Source organism: Pectinophora gossypiella, chromosome 22 (assembly GCF_024362695.1).
Source record: "Pectinophora gossypiella chromosome 22, ilPecGoss1.1, whole genome shotgun sequence".
NCBI lineage: Eukaryota > Metazoa > Arthropoda > Insecta > Lepidoptera > Gelechiidae > Pectinophora > Pectinophora gossypiella.
The window spans coordinates 9,329,526-9,354,396 of NC_065425.1; the positions used below are offsets into that span (position 1 = coordinate 9,329,526).

Here is a 24,871-nt window from a genome sequence, read left to right on the forward strand (position 1 = left end):
GGTGTCTGCAGGAATCGGGCCATTGGAGATTTATGTTTATAAAACTATAACATTCAATTTTATTAAAACATGTTTCACTTCAACTTCTTATGTTCGCTATTATACTATACATTTCTTTATAGTGTCAATGACATTTTGTAAGCATATTTGTACAAATAATTGCAAAACATGGTATTAAAATTGAAAATTATAATTGTATAAAATAAACTGACAAAATCTCCTATGGTATAAAGCTGCTAAGAAACAACTTTATAAAAATGTTCTAGATACATCGAGAATCATTGACAATACTTTACAATCTTTCGATAAGTATTATTTAAAAGCAAATGCCTTTAGAATCATTGGCGCAATTTATGCTTCTCAATAAAAAAAAATCCAAACTTTCGAAGTGTTGTTTAACAAAACACGACTATAAAAAAAAATTTGAATTTGGAACGTTAATATTTAGAATTTTTCATTTTATTTCTAATACGTAAGTAACTAAACCTCCGAGAAATAAATTTGCATCATGTTTTGATTTGTTTTTTGATGAAAAGTCTATTATGATTTTATAACCTCATGGTTTAGATTAAAAATGTATATAATCAGGAATCTAATTACTTTATAGAATATTTATTGAACGAATCAAAAATATTCTAAAAATTAGAAAGAAAATTCGCCCAAAAAAATGTCTTATTGAAAAAAAAAAAACTGTCCATCTTGAATAAAGAGATGGTCTATTGATGTAAGTGGAGAATAATAATTCACCATACTTTATTATTACTGTGTATGTGCGAAGAAGGGGAAGACCAAGAGCTTACATGGAACAGATTAAAGAGAAGGTGAACGTCGTGTCTTATAAGGAAGTGAAAGAATTGGCCTTTGATAGACAAGAATGGAGAATGCTACACCGACAAGCGCGTGGCTCTTAAAGTAGTGATATCGAAAGACTGCAAAACACATAAACCTATTTTATTAATTATGCATTTTTTAAGTTTTCCAACTACATTGATAGCAAGTCAACATTTACATTATAACGTTAAATGCATAAATCTTACATTAAAATGGCGTATATATAAACACTTACATATTTTAATAGCTTATGTACATCTCAGGACTTATATTTAAATATAAAATAGAAATAAAATTATGGTTGTCCGTTTTGTTAGATATTTATTTTTAAGATAAGTTTATCTTTTCTAATAATAACGTATACGTCCAGAATACAATGGCCACTTTGAAACAATTGAGTAGTTTTCTAGGTCAAAGAGAAATTATGAAATTCTGAGGCGTTAAAATGGCCACATCGAAGCAATTCATCTAAGAAAGCAATATTGCTATTTGACATTTGTTTGCTTTGCGAACTTACTTTTACGTATATGCGCATATGTCAAATTGCAATATTGCTTTCTTAGATGAATTGCTTCGATGTAGCCATTTTAAGCCCCCTGATTACCAAATACTATTATTTTGATCTGATCGGCAAACGGGAGTTGCTGGGGAGTAACCATGGTAACCACCCGTGACCTTTAGGGCTAACACGCGCAACGTGATAAAATAATCGATCGATTCAATAAATTTTATCGAAATCGATAAGTTTGTTTTTCCCTAACATGCGGGACACGTGATTATGTTCGTATTTTGACACAACATGACTTATTTGGGTTCACATATTAGCACCAATCGACAAAACGACATAATTATATCGTCAGAATCGACAAAATGACCGTGACAAAGTTTTATCATTGCGCATGTTAGCCCTACTTGACGCATCTAGCCTGTCAGACAGGTAGGTGTAATAAGCAACATAACCTAATTTCAGGTTGACAGCTCTTAAACTAGTGGCGTCCTTCTCTAACAATAAGTGTAAGAAAGAAACGGAGCTAGTTATAGTCCTGTCAAATTAAGTTAAAACTAAGTTGATGGTTGCCCGGATACCATTTTGAAAGAAATCTATTGACAGATATTACAGATTACATACTAAATTGTTGCTACTGTATTTGGCCGTATAGACAATCTGGTTTAACCTTTACTTTTCGTACAAACAGTAATTTCTTGGCAATTTATAATAATAAAAAAAAATACCTGTTACATACATCCATATTTATTAATCAAAATTTTTCTAAACTGACCTAAACTTTGAATAACAGTTTTTTTTTTATAATAATCAGCAAATCATCTGGCACTAAGTTATACCCTTGCCGATAATGGTGCTTATTCGGTAGCACACCTTGGTATAAGAAAACCAGGTATGCTCAAAAGTGACAGCTAACATTTCAAGGTTAACCCAGCTGACGTCATCCCGCCCTGTGTTGCCATTTTGTAAACAATAAATTACCCACGACCAATGTTTTTTTATTTACTTTGCAAGGAAATTTTGAACTTTTAGTAAAAGATTTACTTACAGTTCTAATGGTTTTTATTTATGTGAAAATTAATAGTAATTAAATACATTATTCAGTAATTCGCTTAATTTTCAATAATAAAATTTACGTCCTTGAAATGTTGGAGATATCAATTTAATGGTAACACAGTGGTAACACTTACGCCATCAAAGGGCTAGCAATGGCGGCTTGTCATAGGATTGAGCATACCTGGTCTTCTTATACCACGTAGCACACAAACTTAACCTAATTTTAGTTTGACAGCCCATAAAACTAGTGTCGTCTCTCACTTACAATACGTGCAAGAAAGAGATAGACAGAGCTAGTTTTAGTCGTGTCAAATTAAGTTAAAAACTAAGTTGGTGGTAGACCGAATCGGCACCATAATCGGATTTAAAACAATATTAAAAATTCCTAACAATTCATTTTTGTCACTTTTTTTCTATAAGAAATTATATTCATTCTTAATGTAGTTTTAAGAACAGAACCTCGAGATAATGCTGTATATACAAACTTAGCTGCGTTTTCATAAATGCTATTTGTCCATCAGTTCCCTAGCATTATCCCGTTTTCACAGGGTCCGCTTACCTAACCTGAAGATTTGACAGATCCAGTTTTACAGACGCGAAGGGGAAACCCCAATACAGATTAATTAGGTCACATACCTACGAAACGTATTTCTCGGGAATGTGGGTTTCCTCACGATGTTTTCCTTTACCGCTGAGCACGTGATAATCATTAATTGATTCAAACATTGATTCGAAATAAATTTGAAAATTATTGGTTTTGTCCCGTACTGAGATTCGAAGCGTTCTTCCAACTTGGTTACCACGGCTCTGTATGAAAACTCGTTTTGTAAGTACCATTGTTTTGTAATGTTGAGAAACAATGGTAGGTACTATTGGTATATATCGGTACTATTCAGAGGTGGAGGACAGGAGTCCTAGTACGGCTTTGAAATAGACTACTCTGGGCGCCATCCCAATCGCGTCAGGCTGAGTACTGCGGGGCGGAAGACAGGAGGGAAACCACTGCCCTATTTTTCCCTAAAATGTAGCATGGAGAATGCTACACCGAGAAGAGCGTGGCTTTTAAATTAGTGATGACTCATATTAAAATGTTTTCTTCTTTTGCGTGTTTTCGATTGATTTGCTTGACCATCTGGTCGAACAATTGTACGCAAGAAAACGCAGCCTAAACCTCCTAACACTATTAATAATATCAATATAATATAACTTACATTTACACTACTGATGTAACACTAAAGCGTAGGCAAAATTATCACAAAATTCGAAGAACGCAAATTTTGGTATTTCTATATGTATGTATACTCGAGAAAGATTTGAGCAAGATTATAGAATGTAGAAAAATAACTGCTAAATTTATATCACAAATATTTGATCATTATATCGATCGATAGAGGTGTTTAGAGCGGGATTATGCATCAAGTTATTTTAATAAGGGGCCTTAGGCAAGTTGCAAACGATTATTAACAAGGACAATGACAGTGACAGCCTTATAACAATCCCCATAGATTTTTATCACTTTGTCACTATGTTTACCCAGTGAGAGCCCTCAGCGCTCCCCATTTGTCCGGCCAAGTAGTTAATGCCATTTGCGGTAGTGTTGCCCGATAATCGACTGTATATCGATCAATAATTAAATTATATTCTAAGCCCTTAAATAATCTAAATGTCGATATGCCTACCGATAGTATCGATATAATCGACTATATATAACAATTATTACATTATAATCGATTAATCGATTGTAATTGATATAATTGTAGAATTTCTAATATCGACAGGCATATCAATATTTAGATTATTTAGGGGTATTCATTTATAACAAACATTATAGAAGGAAAAATTGAAGGGAAGAGAGGAAGGGGTAGACCTAGGATAACATTTATGAAACAAATAAAAGAGAAGGTGCAGGTCGTGTCGTATCGGGAGGTGAAGATTTTGGCGGGAAGAAGAGAGGAATGGCGATTACTCCACCGACAAGAGCGCAGCTCTTAAATAGAGAGAGAGAGGGGGGTAAATAATCGTAAATCGTTTAATCGTTAATCGATTATTCGACAACACTAATTTGCTGTAAATCTACAATAAGAACTGTTGCTGTATCTGTTGTTGTTGTTGCAAATCGTTTCCAATATGGCTAACTGCCCCTTGTTGGCTGATTCGACTACCGAAACGCGGCCATTCGTTCAAACAAATATACAGTAAGAAGAAAATAGTGACAGTCAAGAAACACATATAGTTAGCAACATCCAGAATGTCCAATAATTAGTGACGTTCAAGGTGGCCGTATAGATAGTAACACTGTAAGTGACCAAAATATCGGCACAACCTGCGTGTTCATAATGTTGGCAACAACCTAATCTGCAAGATTCGCGAGACGCTTACAATGTCAAATAGTTGGGCTTAAATATTACAACACTCACTGCGCAATGGTATCTTAGCAGACAAGATGTTCAAAAATATGTGGACGATTAGGTTGTTGCCAACTCTTTGAACACGCAGGTTGTGCCGAAGTTTTTGGTCACTTAGAGTGTTACTATCTATACGGCCACCTTGAACGTCCCTAATTATTGGACATTCTGGATGGTGCTAACTATATGTATAACTTGACTGTCACTATTTGCTTCTGACTGTACAAATGTATGAGACGAACGCCTATCCATAATTCAATTGTGATGCCAGATCCGAAAATCGGATAACAGTGGTTGATGTATATTCCCGCTCTTATAGATAAAAAGCTGCTCAAATGAGAAAGATGATGTGGTCTAAATAATCGCAGTAGACCGATTAATAATACAAAGATTGATTAATTCATATTTTGGCTACAACATATATCTATTTTATGTTTGAGATTCTTAATTTTATGAACATTTAGTAGACTATCAAAGTTAGAGATCTTTTAGGCGGGAACCTTAGTTTGTTTTTAATTAAATTGTGGAGTAATGATATGTAGTCAAAAAACATAATACCGGGTACTTACCGCGTTAATCAGGGATATGAGACTCCCGATATCTCAACACTGTTGCAAGTGCCATGATCACGGGACGACTGATGACATCGGAGTGGAGAAGGTAGATCCATAATTTCATGATATGTCTCAATAAAAGATTGTTTATTTGAAATATTAACTTGTTTCTTCAATTTATATTAGTTTATCACTTTTTAATCATTATTACAAAAGGAAGGACGTCTTTCTATTTGATCCATCCCAACATGACGATGAACTTATTTATTTATTATTACCACGGATAATTCATATCACGTGGTTTTCAGGATTTGGATCATCCTATTACATGGACAAGGAATAGGTGTAATTATTGGTACTATTTACCTCAGCCTACCCCTTTGAGGATACAGGCGTTATGTGAATAAGAATAAGTTTCTTTTTTAATAATTCCAAGATTCTAAGGTTCCCGCCTAAACAAGTATAATATAAACAACATTGAACATTTCTAAACCTATTCTACATGAGTGTTATACAAAGATGGTTGAAAATGCATTTAAATCTCATGGCACATTATATATGCAAAGATGAGCCAGACTGCCCGCGACTGTTACGCATGTAACTCAACAGTCTTTCTTCCGTGTCGTCTTCTATTGACAACGGACTCAATTCCCCCTGGACAAAGTCCTCATTCATTTCCAAAACCAAATGCGGCAATGGTTGTACCATGTCCACTGTAAATTGCTCGTCGTTGAGCAGAGGAAGCTCCATATCTGGCCGGTTTGGTGCCAGGATCCCGCTGCGCCCAGTCCTGATAGGACTCGGAGGGCGAGGTTTCATGTTTTCCTCACCAAAAGGTGCTCGGATGTCATCGGTTCGGTTATCTGTGCTGGGTGATAAAGGCCCAATGCGCCCGTCACGCCGCTTTCGAACAGGACGTGAAGGTTTTTGGTGCAAGAAGTAAGTCCTCCCCGGAGGATCAGAGGGTCGCGTCTGAACTGAGAGGGCAGTAGGCGACAAATCCGCGTATCTAGGAGGCGGATATTCCGGAGAGTCGCGCACATTGGGGGAATACGACGGAGGGGATTGGTAATGAGGAGGCATTTCTGGAGTGCCGTTCTTGTAGATATAAAACTTCGTTGGAAAACCAGTAGGAGAGGAGTACGGATCAGTTAAATCTATTTCAATATCGTTTTCTTCGAATAATGCAAGGAGTCCGATCGTGGCGGCTAGTTCTTCTTGGGTTATGTCTTCGACGACGATCGTTTCGGTGACTTTAGGGTATTGGCGGGACGTACCTGCGGGCGCGAGCAGGGGTCGCTGAGGGAGTGGAGGCACTGGGGGCGCTACTGAGGGTCCAGGGGGCGCTGGGGGCGGTAGTGGCGGGGGCGCTGGGGGCGCCGGTGGGGGCGGCGCGGGCGCGGTGTGCTACAGCAGCGCGCGGCGGCAGTCGTCGCGGTACGCGCCCGCTGAACCCCTGTTTCATGTTTGCCATCTGGAATCCGATACGAGATCATCAGCAATTACACTTACTTCCAAGTCCTCGATAGTACGTATATTTCCAGAATATAATATCTCATAAATAATAGATACCCAAGCCAATGAGCTATCCCCACTCCCAGAATGGCTTCTCTAGCCATCGCGCCGGAAGGTAACTTACGTCGCTTTGGCATGGCTTCTTCTGACGGAACCAAGCATCAGACGTTTATCGTTCGTCGAGCACACAGAACAGAAAAGTAGATTTATCTTTAAATGGGACAGGGTAAGGCATCGGCAAAATTTTTAATTAAAAAAGAAATCTTCCGTAGTTTCTGCCTAATTGCCCAAAAAAGATGGCGTCACAGACGTCAAACCAAATGGTTTTCATGCATAATTTACCGTCGAGCCCCATCTGTTATGACACTTGAATGCAGTACCACCGGACCACGGAGGCCGTTTATTTAATGCTGAGGGCATATCTGCCTAGTTTCTATGATCTGTGGCTGGCACATCGCCATATTCGTGCCTTGGGAACCCCAAATTCTAAAACTACATCTCACCTAGACTTCTGCAGCTCGATCTGCCCCTCGAGGGTCTTGGCGAGGTAGATGACGAACAGCTGTGAGAGTGCCACACCCAGCGCCACTGACGCGATCGTGTACAGGTTTCGCTCTGCCCACAGTCTCACTATCTCTATGCACCCGCTCGTCCACACACGCTTGCTTGCTTCAGCCACCTAGAAGGAGTTTGGGTAAAGCGCTTATTACACTTGCCGATCCATCCAGCCTGATGCTTCAAGGTCACGGGTTCGCGTCTCGGGATTTCGCCATAAACTTTACATCCACACTCGATGATCGGGCTGGATTGGCATTGGACTTAGTGATGTAACTCGAGTTTCATTTGAAAAAAGATTTAATAGTCTAATACTCGAGGAGTTAGTCAAATGCAAACGATTAAGAAAAACGAGTGACCGTGATAAAAATGTCTGGAATTTATGTACACTGTGTTGACGCAAGGCCTGGAGATATGTCGGTAGCGTTGATAAAAACGGCGCGCCGCACGGAATATTCTAGAAGGTTCGAGAAGCTCCTTACCTGGTGGTTCTGCACGCCGTAACTGCACATGATGTTGACAAAGCGACAAGATATGTCGGTTGAGTTGATGCAGCACGAGAAAGGTACGCACACGGTTCTTCTACAATATTCTAGAATGTTCTAGAAGTTCTAAATGCCACTTACCGGGTAGTTCTGTACGCCGTACCCGCACATGATGTTGACAAGGCCTGAAGATATGTCGGTAGCGTTGATGCAGCATGAGAACGGCACGCCGCAGCGCTCCACCGATGGGGATGAGCAGTTGAAGTATTCATTCTTCGACCAATCCATGTAGCCGTCTGATGTTAAGCCGCAGCAGTGGAACTACAAGTGTTCAAAGAGGTGACCATAAATATAGGTTTACTAACAGTCGCTAACTCTAGAAGAACATTATAGATAAGTTCCAAACTTAAAAACCAGTGCAGTGACTAATAGTTATAAGTAAAGAGACGAGAAGTATAAAAAGTGGGTATCTTCTATGGTATTTCCGTTTATCACAGGGTCCGCTTACCTAACCTGAAGATTTGACAGGTCCGATTTTACAGAAGCGACTGCCTGAAGGGGAAGGCACCCCAATACAGGTTAGGTCACATACCCAAATACTTGTCTATTATTACATACATACGAGTCAAATTGATAACCTCAACCGAATTTTTCGAATTGAATGAAGAATAAGTTTCTAAATATCGATACTAGATTATTTAGGGGTAAATAATCGATTATTCGGTAACACCAACGCATGGAAGGAATTTTTAATACTAAAAATTGCATCGGATGGTGCGTAAGTTACCATACAAATAGTTCTACAACTACTTCGTATCCGTCATTTTATGGCCCCAAACTCTGTATTGATTTATGACCTTGCTTGCTCACCAACCATGAAAAGGATAACAGGCGTGGCTTGAGTATGTATACAATTATTTATAAGTTTAATGAACGGGTCGGCGCGTACGCGGGGACTATTTCATTATTATTTCACTATTATTTATATCATACATAAAAATCGACGTTCGTTTTCCTCAAGAAGGTGAACTACACAACACACATGAGCGATGGATTCCGTCTCGACTTTAAATATCAATTATTGGTTGGTGACTTATTATGGCTCTGCTCAACACGGAAAAGAATAAGGGCGTGAAACTCTCTCTATGACAGCCCCAGTCACCGTCTGTCTACTCATTAGTGATATTACAATGATTAATGAAGGGGACGGCGCGTACGCAGTCCCCACTACCAAAAATAACGCACCCGAGTTATCCACATTAGGGATAATCGCAGGGGTCAACCCGTCCGCAGTGCAATGGACAGGCCTCGCCCTGGGGGAACCGCCTTCTTGATCACGGTGTCCCCTGTGCCAGGTAAGTATGCTTTCATTTCTACTACATTTTTCTCTTACGTTACGACCGGCAAATCTTAACACCGCGATGTAGAAAATGTAGCGAACGGAACAGCGACATCCGACGGATTTTCGCTGAACTAAATGTAGAGCGAGATAGAACGCCATCTAACGAAATTGTTGGGAACTAGCGTGAACTTTTGTGTCTTGATGAAAAGCCGTTTAGCCTTATTTCATTTGCCATAAAAGAAAAATATTGTGCTACGATGAAATACCTGTATGGTTTTACAAATTATTAATATTTTTTTTAAATAAAAACAATACAAAACGAAATAATGAATAGAGAAAAGGCCAAAATATAAGACTTCAAATTGTTTCTACTGTATAATGAGGAATTTTCCAAGCTACTTTCCATAAAAACAATATAGATGGCGCTAAAGACTTTCCTTCGTTCAACTTTCCAACATGCATAACAGACATTGGTGCTAATTCCTGTAAATACCATCTAATTTTATTTTAAGTTATATCTGTCATTTTCTTATCCGCCGAAAAGGAAAGGGACGGGTAATCGACAAGCATAAAATTAATGGAACACGCGTCAATTTTAAGCACAAATCTAAAACAACCGTCTAAAAATTTTACATCCGTCAATAACCCGTCACAGTTAAGTAGACAGCACGTCAAACGGATTGCATACCAGCGAGGTACCTTTTGATTCGCCCGGGTTATTTATTCATTTACTCATTCTTCCTAAAATTAAGAGCTGTGAATCATCCGTCCCTTTCCTTTTCGACGGATATGAAAATGACGGATATAACTTAAAATAAAATTAGGCGGTGTCTGCAGGAATCGGGGCCATTATGCAACTTTTATCTGTTTCTGGGTAAAATGATGACCCATTTTATAATAAAGCGAAGCAATACAGATAACAACATAATTCTATAATGTGATCCGAATATCAAGCAACATTTATTTTTTATATAATTATGCTTCTGCCATTACATTGTATTTTTGAATTATAATTTTTTATTTATTTATTTAAATAGATATACCAATAGTACACATATTGTAAACTTATAAAATTCAAGTCTTAAGTAAATTTTTGTATATGTGCCCCAAATACAAAAACTTATAAGTATATAAGTATAAATAAATATGTATAAAACTTAAACAGAAATTATTATCTAAATGAAAACAGCCATAAATCTTCTTAACAAACATGGGAGTTAAAAAAAAGTATACATACAGAACAAACAGCCTCCGTGGTCTAGTGGTTAGAGCGTTAGGCTCACGATCTGGAGGTCCGGGTTCGATTCCCGATGGGGACATTGTCGAAATCACTTTGTGAGACTGTCCTTTGTTTGGTAAGGACTTTTCAGGCTTGAATCACCTGATTGTCCGAAAAAGTAAGATGATTCCGTGATTCGGAGGGCACGTTAAGCCGTTGGTCCCGGCTATTAGCCGTAAAAACACCTCCACCAACCCGCAGTGGAGCAGCGTGGTGGAGTATGCTCCATACCCCTTCCGGTTGATTGAGGGGAGGCCTGTGCCCAGCAGTGGGACGTATATAGGCAGTTTATGTTACAGAACAAAAACAAGTCTTATACCCGAGTAATGAGAAAATAGGTAATTAACACGTTAAATCTCGATTTAAACAGAAACTTTAGTGATTATTCAGAAGATATCAATGCATGGGATTTACTGTCTGGGAACTAATATTATATTAGGCAGCCAAATTACTAAATTGTATAACAATATTTCATGTTTATTTTTAAAAGAACGTCTAGGGCTCTGTGCCAAGGATTTTCTTGCAGCTTCTTTTCCCCGGTTTGTGCGAAACTGCAGTAGTTTTAGGCGGATGAGACTGTCCTTATGTAAAAAATTACGATTCAAAGTGTATCTATGTTACCCACTGAATAAAGATATTTTTGAATTTGAATTTGAGGTCAGTGGAGTCATAAAATCCTTACATGTATACATTGATTAGCAATCTATATGCAAAGTTGATAGTTGTTACAAATTTGTTTACGTAATTTTGTTATTTATGTGGTTCATTCACTCTTTTATGGATAGAGAAAGTAGGTATATAGAATGAATTTATTTATAGAGCATAAGACGGATTTTCATACGTGCATGTCGGTAGTTCTATATGTTTATTTTTCCAATTTTTATTATCATTTTTTTAAATTTAATTATTTTTTTCGTATTGCACCATCCCGCACTTCAATGCATAAACTTCTCCCACGCTAAGGTTGCCTGTCAGAAGTTGCTGTTTAGCAATAAAGCCGCCTATTGTGCTTATTTTATTCGTCTGTACATGTCTTGAGTTTTTGTTTTTGTGCAAATAAACACTTATTGATTGATTGGTTGATTGATTAATTGATTGTATGATTGGTTGATTTGCCTTTCAACTGTTTTAAGACAGTAGTTAAACAAAAACTTTACAAAAAAAAGGTTATTATAAAGTTAGTGATTATTTAGAAGATATGAATGCATGGGATTAACTGTCTGAGAACTGATATTAGGCAGGTAAATTACTCAATTGTATATCAATATTTTGTTTATTTTTATTTTTTTTAAAGAACGTCTAGGGCCCTGTGCCGAGGTTTTTCTTGCAGCTTCTTTTCCCCGGCTATACAGGTTGTGAGAAGCTGCAGTAGTTTTAGGCGGATGAGACGTTCGTTATGTAAAAATTGACGATTCAAAGTGTAACTATGTTACCAACTGAATAAAGATATTTTTGAATTTGAATTTGAATTTGATTGATTGATTGATTGAAGTCACTCACGTCACTCTGTGCGAAGTCAATGAAGTTCTGTAGGTCGGGGTCGTCCCGGTATGCGTGCACGACGCGCTCCGTGAAGCTCAGCTCGAGGAGGCCGTGCAGCGAGCGTGGAAACACGAACCCGCACACCGCGCCCCCCATCTCCACCAGGAACAGGATGAGCAGGCACAGCGAGTACTGCAATGGTAATAATTTTATTATATTTGGGATGAAAAACAGCAGTACAAAATCATTACATTATAGTCTTAGCACTAAACAATTTAGGTATTCATATTCATTTATTGCATGTCACATACATAAATTAAGATGGAACATAGTAAAAGGTAACTGAGACGCCCTGCAAGGGCACGGTAATATAAAAGAGGCGACCACATAGTATGACTACATCTACTACAATAAATTTCATTTCGCAAAAGTATAGAATCAAAAATAATTAAAAAAAAAAACACGAAAAATCATGAATTTTGCGACAGGAATTTCCACTTGCTATCAATTCAGAATGATGGTCTGAATCGTACCCGCAGTATTCGTTACAATGACACCCTGTATACGTCCCACTGTCCCACAGGCCTCCCCTCCATCAACTACAGCGGGTATGGAGCATACTCCAACTGCTCCACTACGGGTTTGTACAGTCATGAGCAATATAATGTACCCACTTTAGGACTCTGTCGCACTAACATTTGACATTTAGTGAGGCGTACAGTTCAATTTGTCAAAAAAGTTATTGTGACATGGTACCAAAGTGTATACATATTAATGCTCCTGACCGTACAAGCGGTTTTTTACACATAATAGCCAACGAGCAATGGCTTAACGTCCCTCCGAAGCATGGAATCATCTTACTTTTTGGACAATCAGGTGATTCAAGCCTGCAATGTCCTTAGACCTTACCAAACAAAGGACAGTCTAACAAAGTGATTTCGACAATGTACAATCAACATACATAGAATCACGCCTGTTTTCCTGAAAGGGTAGGCAGACGTGTATTACATCAACTCCTCACCAGCTATGTTTAAGTCCCATTTAATAGGTTGTAACAGTGACAAATACTCACAAACTTGAGCAGGCAGGTGTTCTCACGCAGTGCGCCTACGCAGCCCGCAAAGCTGACGATGAACACCACCCCGCCGAGCAGCGCGATAAGCAAGCTGATGTTTAGCATCACGTCGTATACTGTGTCCAACTGGAAAGACAAAAAAAATGTTACTCAGAACTCAAAAATATTACTACATAAAAGTATCGGGTTACTACTGAGCCGCCAAAGGCCCCCGACATGGCTCATGTAACGACTACTTACTTACATCAAAATATACATATCATCAAAATAATAAGTTATTTATTCGTAGCTTACATCAATAATTAGTAACCGGGACCAACGGCTCAACGTGCCTTCCGAAGCACGGATCATCTTATTTTCGGACAATCTGGTGATCAGACAGTAATGTCCTAACCAAACTAGGGTTGATGAGGTTGGTACTCCACCTCACAACCCACACGATAGAAGAAGAAGACATAAAAGTATTACTCAATTCAATTCATTTATTTGCAAATACCTAAACAATCATATACATCAGGGGGGTTAAAATGGCCACATTGAAGCAATTCATCTAAAAAAGCAATATTGCAATTTGACACTTGTTTGCATTGCGCACTTACATTTATATGCGCAAATGTCAAATATGAATTGCTTCGATGTGGCCATTTTAACCCCCAAAATTGACAGCTACCAATTCATGGTTAGCCCAGCTGACGTCATACGACCCTGCGTTGCCATTTCGTAAAAAATAAATTTTCCACGTCCAATGTTGCCATTTTAACCCCCCAGGTGCAAATTAATATAAGATAATTAAGGTTACAATAGGTACAGTATTTAATTATTTAGTTCATATTACATTTACAGTAACAATAAATACAAATATAAGACACAAACTCACACAGTTTATTTACACACTCCCATATTACTCATTAACACACTCCGGAGACTTCACACAAAAAACCTTATTTTAGACGCTGGTGGGGAGCGGAGAGTTGCCGTTCTATACGTAGTATTATTCCATATTCTACGCTATAAGGCAGCTATATGTAAGTACCTAAATAGCAGCAAAGACTAAGCGGCAGCCTGCATGCCCCGAGAAATCGGTACAGGAAAAAAAGTTACGCTAATTCTAAAACCATTTCGAGATTTCACTTTAATTAGCTTTATTTCTCTATTTTTAGCTTTCAAACCAGATGGTGTTTATTTTATAAAATAGAACAGAATAGAATAAAAATTATTTATTATAAAAGAATACCACACACAAAGACAAGACAATAACATCATATAAAAAAATTCACTAAACAATTACAAAAGGAGAGATGTTCATTGGAATGACCATAGGATGGTGGTGGACCTGAGACAAAAGGGCCTCACTCAGCACAAGTCGCGATAATTTGAGCAATAATCAAGTATTTATTTGATCTTCACGTGACCTTTAAAGGTAGTCTGTTTACCCAAATTGTTGTTGTCAAATGCCGTTTATAATAAATAAAATTTAATATAATCTGTGGTCACCAATAGGGTAAGGTGTCTTAAGAGTGTGCGGTTTACAAAGTTAAAGAAGTAACTTCAAGAATAATACAATACAAATATACACTTTATTGCACCAAAATAAAAAGAAATTATTACAAAGTCTCTTAACAATGAAAAAACAGCCTCTGTGGTCTAGTGGTTAGAGCGTTACGCTCACGATCTGGAGGTCCGGGTTCGATTCCCGATGGGGACATTGTCGAAATCACTTTGTGAGACTGTCCTTTGTTTGGTAAAGACTTTTCAGGCTTGAATCACCTGATTGTCCGAAAAAGTAAGATGATTCCGTGCTTCGGAGGGCACGTTAAGCCGTTGGTCTCGGCTATTAGTCGTAAAAACACCTCCACCAACCCGCATTGGAGCAGCGTGGTGGAGAATGCTCCATACCCCCTCCGGTTGATAGAGGGGAGGCCTGTGCCCAGCAGTGGGACGTATATAGGCTGTTTATGTATGTATGTAATTACAAAAAGTCTCTTAACAATGAGGAATAATGAGGATCACTAAACCCCATCATGTTTATTAGAAGCATAAAATACATAATCTTAATGGAAGAAATGAAAAATTAACAAAATTTTATTTCTATCTATCTTAATAGGCCTGAGTATTCTTAGGGACCACCCACAGTTTCGGCACATTACCCTAACAAAATGTCAATACAAAAATTGTAATAAAAAGTAAGCAAAGGCAGAAATACTAAGAATTATTGAGGACAGAAGAGGCAAGATGATTGGACACCTAATAAGACACGACGAATTTATTAAAGACATCATAGAAGGAAAGAGAGGAAGGGGAAGACCAAGAAGAGCTTACATGGAACAGATTAAAGAAAAGGTTAACGTCGTGTCTTATAGGGAAGTCAAGGAATTGGCCTTTGATAGACTGGAATGGAAAATGCTACACCGACAAGAGCGTGGCTCTTAACTTGATGATGATGATGAAGCAAAGGCAAAGGTATAAACGTCTTTCAGCCTACTTTAGGAAATATATATTTTTTTAAGAAAGACAGAAAAACATTTATTTTAGAAACAAGTACTTTAGGTGTTTTAAGTATTTTAGGTAGTACACACAATAGAAAAATGAACAAAATAATGAATTTAAACCTTATCTCTAAAAAGGGACGTCAGCTCAGCAAGATGTTGTGACACTCCTACATTGAGGGAGTGCCACAACGCTGATTTTCAGCTGAACCCCAAAAAATATTAAAAATAATAAGCTTAAAACTAAACAATAAATTGTAAAAAATTAACAACTGCATGATAAGCAAAAATATTCAAATTAGTCTGTTACAATAGCATAACGTTCCATTTTTAAAAATATTATTAAATATCTTACATACCCAAATGAACGCGGATCTTCAGATGAGCTGAAGAGAGTCGTTCACGAGTCTGATATGATTTATGTACGTGTTGAATGTAGTATCGAAGTACATTATGTAGGTAACAACGATCTGCGCAATGAGCTCGGGATGCGCGTGCAGAATGCAGATATTGATTCACCCGAGGCACGAGGCACGAGGCATCGACGTAAATAGAACGCCCTACAGGTAGTTCCCGGTAAACAACAACCTACATAACTATTCTCTACCTTACAAATAAAAAATAAACCAGGGATGAACGTGGGTTTAAGTATTTGACAGCAAGCAAAATTGAATCCAATTATCATACAAAATGGCCCCGATTCCTGCAGACACCTTCTAATTTAACTTTAAGTTATACCTGTCATTTTCTTATCAGCCGAAAAGGGACGGATGATTGACAGCACTTCATTTTAGGAAGAATGAGTAAATGAATAAATAACCCGGGCGAATCAAAAAGGTATCTCGCTGGTATGCAAACCTTTCGACTTGTGCTTATAATTCTGTTGTTTTAGATTTGTGCTTAAAATTGACGTGTGTTCCATAAATTTTATGCTTGTCGATTACCCGTCCCTTTTCTTTTCGGCGGATTAGAAAATGACAGATATAACTTACAATTAGATGGTGGTTACAGGAATTAGCACCAATATCTTCTCCTTTTTTGTACTCTCTTCTCTTCTGGTAGATGTGGTAGATGTACAATTTACCCACTTATAGAACCCTGCCGCACTATCATATTTGACATTTAATGAGACTTACGGTTTTATTTGTCAAAGAAGTTAATGTGACATGGTCTCAAAGTGCATACATGTTAGTACTCGTGACCGTACTATATAACATCGTCTTTGAAAAGGCAAATGCCAAAAAGCCATCTCGAGAAAAACCGTGAGTGACATGAACTCACGACTACCCAATAGGGTATTTGACTGGGTCAAGGATAAATTATAAAATGCTAATTTAGAAATAGAAACCAGTCTAAGAGCATCAAAAATCAATCTCATTTTACTTTTCGACTTAATGTCTAATTTTATTTATGAATTCAGTAACAATGACTACGGACGTTTCATCATCTTCCTAGCGTCATTCCGTTTTTCACGGGGTCCGCTTCTCTAACCTAAAGATTTGACAGTTCCGACTGCCTGTCTGACCCTCCAGCCCGCGAATGGATAATAGAAAAGTTTATTTGCCAGAAAACAGTACAGTACGTAAGCATGCAAAACCAAATTGTCGTTAATACAAATTAATAAAATTTAAAGTGATCATCATCATGTCGGACCTTCCAACCCGCTAAGGGAAAACCAGCCCAACACAGGTTAGGTCATCTCCGAAAATGCATTTCTCGGAAATGTGAGTTTTCTCACGATGTTTACCTTCACCGCTGAGCACGTGATAATCATTTGTGATCCAAACATATATTCGGAAACAAAGTCAGAATCATTGGTTTAGGCCTGTGGTGCGAACCTGCGTCCTCAAAGTGGTAAGTCAGAATTTTATGACATAATCATCCTATATACGTCCCACTGCTGGGCACAGGCCTCCCCTGAATCAACTGGAGAGGGTATGGAGCATACTCCACCACGCTGCTCAACTGTGGGTTGGTTGGAAATCAGAATTTAAAATTCAAGAATTCATTTACACCTTGACAGACGGACAGACGGATGAGCAAATCTAATAAGCGTTCAGTTTCTCCTTTTGAGGATCTCGGAACCCTAAAAAATCAATCAATCAATCAATCAATAATACTTTATTGCACAACGACATATACAAAGGACATAAACATACGAATAAAAACATAAGTACAATAGGCGGCCTTATTGCTAAACAGCAATTTCTGCCAGGCAACCTTAGGGTGAAAGTAGTTAATGCATTGGAGCACGGACTGGTGCAATAAACATATAATGATACGAACAAAATTAAAGAATAAGGTAATAGTACATACATACATACATACATAAACTCACGTCCGTAAACCCTAATGGGGTGGGCAGAGCCACAAGTAATCAAAGACAACTTGCAGCCACTGTTGATACGATGTCGTAAGCTGGATATGATGAACCTTATGGTGATAAGGGATCAGCCTATCGCCCATAACATTAGTCCATAATGTTGGAGGACACAATAATAAGGTAATAGTAATAATAAAATAATACAAAAATCATGTCCGTTATCGTCCTTATCGCTCAGAGAACGACAAAATTGTAATCCAAACAACTATTACGTACGAGAAGATACGAGATGTACACTTTAGCGTTTGCGCTCCGCTCACACACACAATCTTATTTGCACAACCAAAGTATAACAAAATATAAAAAAGATACATGAAATGATGGACTTTCCAGGGTACACACACAAAACTCACGCCTATTTCCCACCGGGGTAGGCAGAGACTATAGAATTGCATTTGCTTCGATCCTGACACACTTGTCTTGCTTCCTCCACATTCATCAATCGCTTCATACACGCACGCCATTTCTCCTCTCAGACCGAGGTCTTAAACGTTGTACCGGGTGAGAGCCTTCAGCGCTCCCCATTTGTCCGGCCAAGTAATTAATGCCGTCTGCGACAAATCTACAATAAGTCACGTCAAAAAAAAACTACCTTTAACTGTGATCTACGTGTCCATTGCATCTTATTTTCTTTATATTGTATTTTATATATCAATTGTGACTAAGTTCCTGTTTGTGAAGTGCCAATTAATAAACTGTTCACTGTTCGACTCCAGTCTTACTACTACCTTCTCCTGTCGTACTACTCTGCCGGTACGTTGGGCTCCGGGCCTCCATCTCCAAATTCAAATTCAAAAATATCTTTATTCAGTAGGTAACATAGTTACACTTTGAATCGTCAATTTTTACATAACGTAGTCTCTTCCGCCTAAAACTACCAGTCATGCCGTGTTCTTTGGTCTTTAATGGCCGTAAGCAGCTAAGAAGCAAAGGTAAGCACAAGGACAGTATGTGTCACTCTCAATTTTACGCTTAACGTACACGGTAAGAGTGAGATTTTTGTATAGAGTGACTCTTCCTCTATCGTGTGGGTTGTGAGGTGGATTACCAACCTCAGCAACCCTGGTGTCAGGGTTATTCTTGTGCCGCCAAAGGCCCCTGACATGGGTCATGTAACGATTACTAAATTACATCAGTAAGTAGTAACCGGGACCAACGGCTTAACGTGCCTTCCGAAGCGCGGAACATCTTACTTTCGCACAATCAGGTGATCAGCCTGTAATGTCCTAACCAAACTAGGGATCACAAAGTGATTTTTGTGATATGTCCCCACCGGGATACGAACTCGGGGCCTCTGAAGACCACAGAGGCCGTTGACTATACTATAGAGTGACTGAATTTTTTTTTTGACGTGACTTGTTGTAGATTTGCCGCAGATGGCATTAACTACTTGGCCGGACAAATGGGGATCGCTGAAGGCTCTCACCCGGTACAACGTTTAAGACAACAGGCCTGAGGGTGCCCAGTTGGGCTATAGAGTGACTGAAGTCAGAGCACGTTTCCTCTGACGGCGCTTATCATTTACATACCTACTTCAGATAACAAATCCCAACAAAAACCCACTGCTATTTTAAAATATTTATTTATATTATATTTAAATGTTTATAGTCACTGTAAGCCGTGGTAGCTCAGTTGGTAGAACGCTTGCCTCTCACTTTGACGTCGCAGGTTCGAATCCAGCACAGGCCTGAACCAATTATTGTCGAATCTGTTTACGAATTCATGTTTGGATCATAAATGATTATCTGCGGTGAAGGAAAACATTCTGAGGAAACCCACATTTCCGGGAAATGCATTTTCGGAGGTATGTACCTAACCCGTATTGGGCTGGTTTTCCCTTCGCGGGTTGGAAGGTCAGACAGGCAGTCGCTTCTATAAAAAACCGGACCTGTCAAATCTTCAGGTTAGGTAAGCGGACCCTGAGTAAAACGGGATAACGCTAGGGAGATGGTGTTTTAGTCACTGTGGTTTTCCAGCTTGCTTCTTACGAGCTCGGTGGCGGAGGAGCTCGGTGGCGCAGCGGTAAACGCGCTCGGTCTGCGATTGTTGAAGTTAAGCAACTTTCGCAAAAGCCGGTCATAGGATGGGTGACCACAAAAAAAAGTTTTCATCTCGAGCTCCTCCGTGCTTCGGAAGGCACGTTAAGCCGTTGGTCCCGGCTGCATTAGCAGTCGTTAATAACCATCAATCCGCACTGGGCCCGCGTGGTGGTTTAAGGCCCGATCTCCCTATCCATCCATAGGGAAGGCCCGTGCCCCAGCAGTGGGGACGTTAATGGGCTGATGATGATGAAGTGCAGTTTTCACGAATACAATTGGCTCGACCATTATAGACGGCGATACGGCTCACCACCTATCACGTTGGTCTAACAGAAAGCTTCATCTTGCGATGGATGTGACTCTGGCTACCCCAATTAGGATATAGTCGTCAGCATGTGTTGTGTTACCTTGGATGGCATTCAAGCCTCCCCTCAGTCAACCGGAGGGGGTATGGAGCATGCTCCACCACGCTGCTCCAGTGCGGTATAGTAGATAGGAAAGTACGGTCATGAGCAATATATTGTACCCACTTTAGGACTCTGTCGCACTAACATATTTGACATTGAGTGGAACTTACAGTTCAATCTGTAAAAAAGTTAATATGACATGGTACCAAAGTGTATACATGTTAATGCTCGTGACCGTACCTATGTAATTTTTCAATACTCTATGATTTATTACATTCCATGTACTACAGTGGGGGTTTACATAGGCATTAGAACTAAAAGGAAAACAAATACAAAGAAAAAACACTATTATTAAAAATAATATTTTTAGCAAAAATACGCTTCCGATGTTTTCACTGTTAGGCGGTGTTATTATGAGGTATAAACGCCACAGCGTTTAGATAATAAGAATAGAATAGATATTGTTTTATTCTTATTATTTGATGAATGTGGAGGAAGCAAGACAAGTGAAATTCTATAGTCTCTGCTTATCCCGGTGGGAAATAGGCGTGAGTTTATGTATGTATTTATTCTTCTTCTATCGTGTGAATTGTGAGGTGGATTACCAACCTCATCAACCCTGATGTCAGAGTTATTACAGAGGCGCCATAGGCCCCTGACATGACTCATGTAACGACTACAAACTTACGTCAGTAAGTAATAACCGGGACCAACGGCTAATACATAAACAGCCTATATACGTCCCACTGCTGGGCACAGGCCTCCCCTCAATCGCTGCTGCAATGCGAGTTGGTGGAGGTGTTTTTACGGCTAATAGCCAGGACCAACGGCTAAACGTGCCCTCCGAAGCACGGAATCATCTTACTTTTTCAGACAATCAGGTGATTCAAGCCTGAAAAGTCCTTACCAAACAAAGGACAGTCTCACAAAGTGATTTCGACAATGTCCCCATCGGGAATCGAACCCGGACCTCCAGATCGTGAGCCTAACGCTCTAACCACTAGACCACGGAGGCTGTTGCGACGGCTAATAAACGGCGGTTATTAATATTACCTTTATTAATCCCGTAGCCTGCCATTTGTCGATGAATGCGTACAGTCCAACACCAATGAGAAGACCACCAAATAACTGCAACAATACAAAAAGTTTTTTAAGAAATTGTAAGTAAATGTTCCTGTCCCTTTCTGCCGCTCCTCTCGATCTCTTTCCAAGATGTCAACAACAAGGCTTCACGGCAAGGGGTTTTTTTAAGATTGACAGGTCCTTGACCCTGCAATGTTCATCGACACTCATATTATGGTATGTATGGGATGGATGGAAATGGGAAAATGTATGTGTGTGTCTGTCTGTTTGTTTGTCCGTCTTTCACGGCAATACACGGATAAAGTTGAAGGAACGGGGACTGACGGAGGCATTTTGTCTCTTCCTAATTTCTAATAGGTTCCTTGGTGAGGTGTGGGTACTTAGTACATCTTGCGATGGATATACAATCAAAGAGCAAAAGTTCAGCCACTGAGCACAGCGAATTATTTGTAGTGGTAAAATTATAAACCATTACTTGTCATAATTATACAACTTATGTTTTTGTAGGTGTTTTTGATCTATAACAGAAACGACATATAACTAGCCGGGTCTGCATGACAACCTCGCCGCGCGCGGCGTGACCAATAAACGATACTAATGCTATCTACGTAGATGGACGTCAAACGGCTATTGGTCGAAGGCCTCGATATAACTCGCGCGGTTACCGTGCAGAGCCTACAGAAGGTCTTAAGTGCAACCAGTTAATTTATTACTTTGCAAGGAACTGATTGAACTTTTGCAGCTTATCATACTGACTATCCCAGTTGCGATATATGTCTCGTGAGCTTATTTCGTAACTTTGCCCATCTGTGGGATCTTATAGGCTAGATTAGATTAGAGCTTATGTTATTTTAAGCATCCACAAATCTTAAAGAAGTAGGTAGTCACAAGTAGGTATTTAGAAGATGGTTTCTAACAACTTTTGATAACAAAACCACAAATAAACGCAATTATATTAATAATTAATACTCACTACTTCAATGACAGAGGACAGTTCCTAAGAATATTTGTTAGATTATTGACTATTATGTAGTTTTATTAATAGGCATATACCTAATTGTTGTTTATTGAGGAAAATCAAAACCATTATGGTCAACAACAAAATTACACTTATCCATAAATATATTTGTAACCAAAACTTAATTAGGTATTACACACATATTCTAATCTTTAACATTTGTTAGGACAAAAAAAGAAACAACTATAGGAATATACCTATATGATTCTAATAATTTCAAACAATAATATCATAGACGTAACATCCTTTTTAAAATCCAAACAATGTTTTCAATGTTATATGATCTGGTATAGAATCATCCAGGGAAGTCTGCTATGGACTCCGTCATTTGAGACTGCCAACCTAGGAAGCTATTGATCTCAGCCCTCAGGCTGCGTTCCGGACACATCCCAACAAATAAGTTTTATCACTTAATGGGTATTAAACCTACACCTCTGTGCCATGTCTGTCATAAGACCGATGACCTTTACCATATATTGTTGGAATGTGCCCTAACGCCCCCAATCCATAGTGGGTTGGGCAGGGCCACAAGCAAACAGAAAACTACACATAGCCACTTCAGCTCAGCTTTTAATACAAAGTCTTAAGATAATTGTGATGAACCATATGGTGATAGGTGATTAATCTCATTATGATGGCACACAATTTTGAACCCTGTCGGTTTTTACGACATGCTGAGGGACAATTAGCAGCTGAATGGATTTTATTCAGTATAAAAGTTTAATTTACTTTAAAGTTACATTTTATACATCATTTCATAACAACCAACAGTTGGCAATCTGTTGCATTACTTTGTCACCATTGTCTATTTATTTTTTCCAATTTGTTTTTGTGACTGACTGTACTGTTTCACAAACATACAGACAATGATAACAATTCATTGTAACATGTCACAGCGATTGTATCGCGAGCGGAAACGGCGGCGAAACTTCATTTTCGCAGATAATTCGTTCCCACAGCACTAGAAGATGAATCATACAAAACAATGGACTAGACATCATCTCTTTGCAAGCATGTTTTCACCATCCACAATCAATATTATCACCAAACATGAATCAAGATGTTCGCATTAGCATCTAATAATAAGGATAAAATAATAATAACTTACCCAAAATATGAAATTTAACACAAAAATCATATACTTTACACATCCACTAACATAGGTAAAATTTGGACCCCTCCGCCGATGCATTTTGGTTATTTTGCCATAAAACTGTTTTTAAACACTATAGTCACTGGACAACACAAAATAAAACTTGTTTATATGAAGTTCTAAATAAATAAATTCATTTTTTAAAGTTTGCAAGTAGAATTGGAATATCCTGCGCTGCCATCCGTTCGATCGTCCGTCAGTTTAGACAATAGACTATAGAGTGTTGGTTGTCGTTCAGAAACTAGTTGAAATAAACACTGACAGCCCCTTGAAAAAATCTCATCTATGGTTCCGAAAAAAGAATCGGACACAGAACGTAAATGAGTGATGCAATAGACATTAGTAATGGTTGTCTTTATAATGACCAGTTGCCTTATTGCCATACAACCATAAAGTTGAAGTTGAAGTTGTGATGGGCTTTATAATCAACGTTTAAACAAGGTCTTGACTTGGCAACGGGGTCGCACCTTTTTAGCATAGTGCCAGAGCGCAATTTGGCGGATTTTGGAAAAGGGCGACACTCGATGAAACCTACATGATTATTATGGTACATTTTTGAATGCCGTATCCTAATCCGAAACGTGACACTTTAAGAGAGGTGTCATCATTATTATTTTTTGTTTGCTGAAGTGATTAAATAATGAGGATAAATACTAGAAGCTCAAATGTAAGCGGCAGCGCTGGTGATTGTTCCTAGATTTTGACTGTCCTCAATACTGTCCAGCTAAAATCGTAAAACGTAAATTTGTGATAAATTGTGGAGCAATTGGAGTGTATCCTATCTGAAGAATCAAAAACAAAATCCATGAGTTAGAAAAATGCAGTCAGAAATCAGAAATCAGAATCATTTATTCAACGTAATTATCATGGATAAACTTGTTGAAGGTCAATGTAACATTTTTGAATTTACGTCATTTCGCAAGGTGTTATTGTACTGTAGTGTAACCAAACGCAACGTATAGGAAAACTGAAACGCAATTGGTACAGACGGCCATGTTGACAGTTGTCATTGAATAATAAAGATATAAAAATGGTTAACCTATAATGCGTGGGTATAGACTACGGACGCCTCTAAAAAGACTGTAAGACAAGGCTTTATGATTGAGTGGGAAATTGGCCATTGTACGTAACGTACATGTTGTAATAAAAATTATACATTTGTGAAATAAACCAGTGCTTCTATCACATCCGTGTTTAATTAATATTAACTAGAGAACA

The 24,871-nt window shown here is 38.5% G+C and overlaps 1 protein-coding gene, 1 long non-coding RNA gene and 1 other non-coding gene across 3 annotated transcripts in view; all 3 read right to left on the reverse strand.

Annotated features, from left to right (window-relative positions):
- LOC126377276 (uncharacterized) overlaps nucleotides 1-24,871 on the reverse strand; it is a 181,430-nt gene that overhangs the window by 3,120 nt on the left and 153,439 nt on the right. The gene's annotated exons all lie outside the window — the stretch shown is intronic.
- On the reverse strand, nucleotides 1,054-23,853 carry LOC126377184 (tetraspanin-33-like). Its single transcript, XM_050024877.1, has 7 exons — nucleotides 23,609-23,853; nucleotides 21,453-21,527; nucleotides 13,082-13,210; nucleotides 12,028-12,201; nucleotides 8,048-8,227; nucleotides 7,370-7,545; nucleotides 1,054-6,825 (listed from the first exon to the last, which is right to left on the reverse strand). The coding sequence occupies exons 1-7, from the start codon at nucleotides 23,690-23,692 to the stop codon at nucleotides 6,813-6,815; spliced, it is 831 nt and encodes a 276-aa protein (XP_049880834.1). The 5' UTR covers nucleotides 23,693-23,853; the 3' UTR covers nucleotides 1,054-6,812.
- LOC126377295 (U1 spliceosomal RNA) lies at nucleotides 9,107-9,269 on the reverse strand. Its single transcript, XR_007567837.1, has one exon. It is a non-coding gene; the product is annotated as a U1 spliceosomal RNA (small nuclear RNA).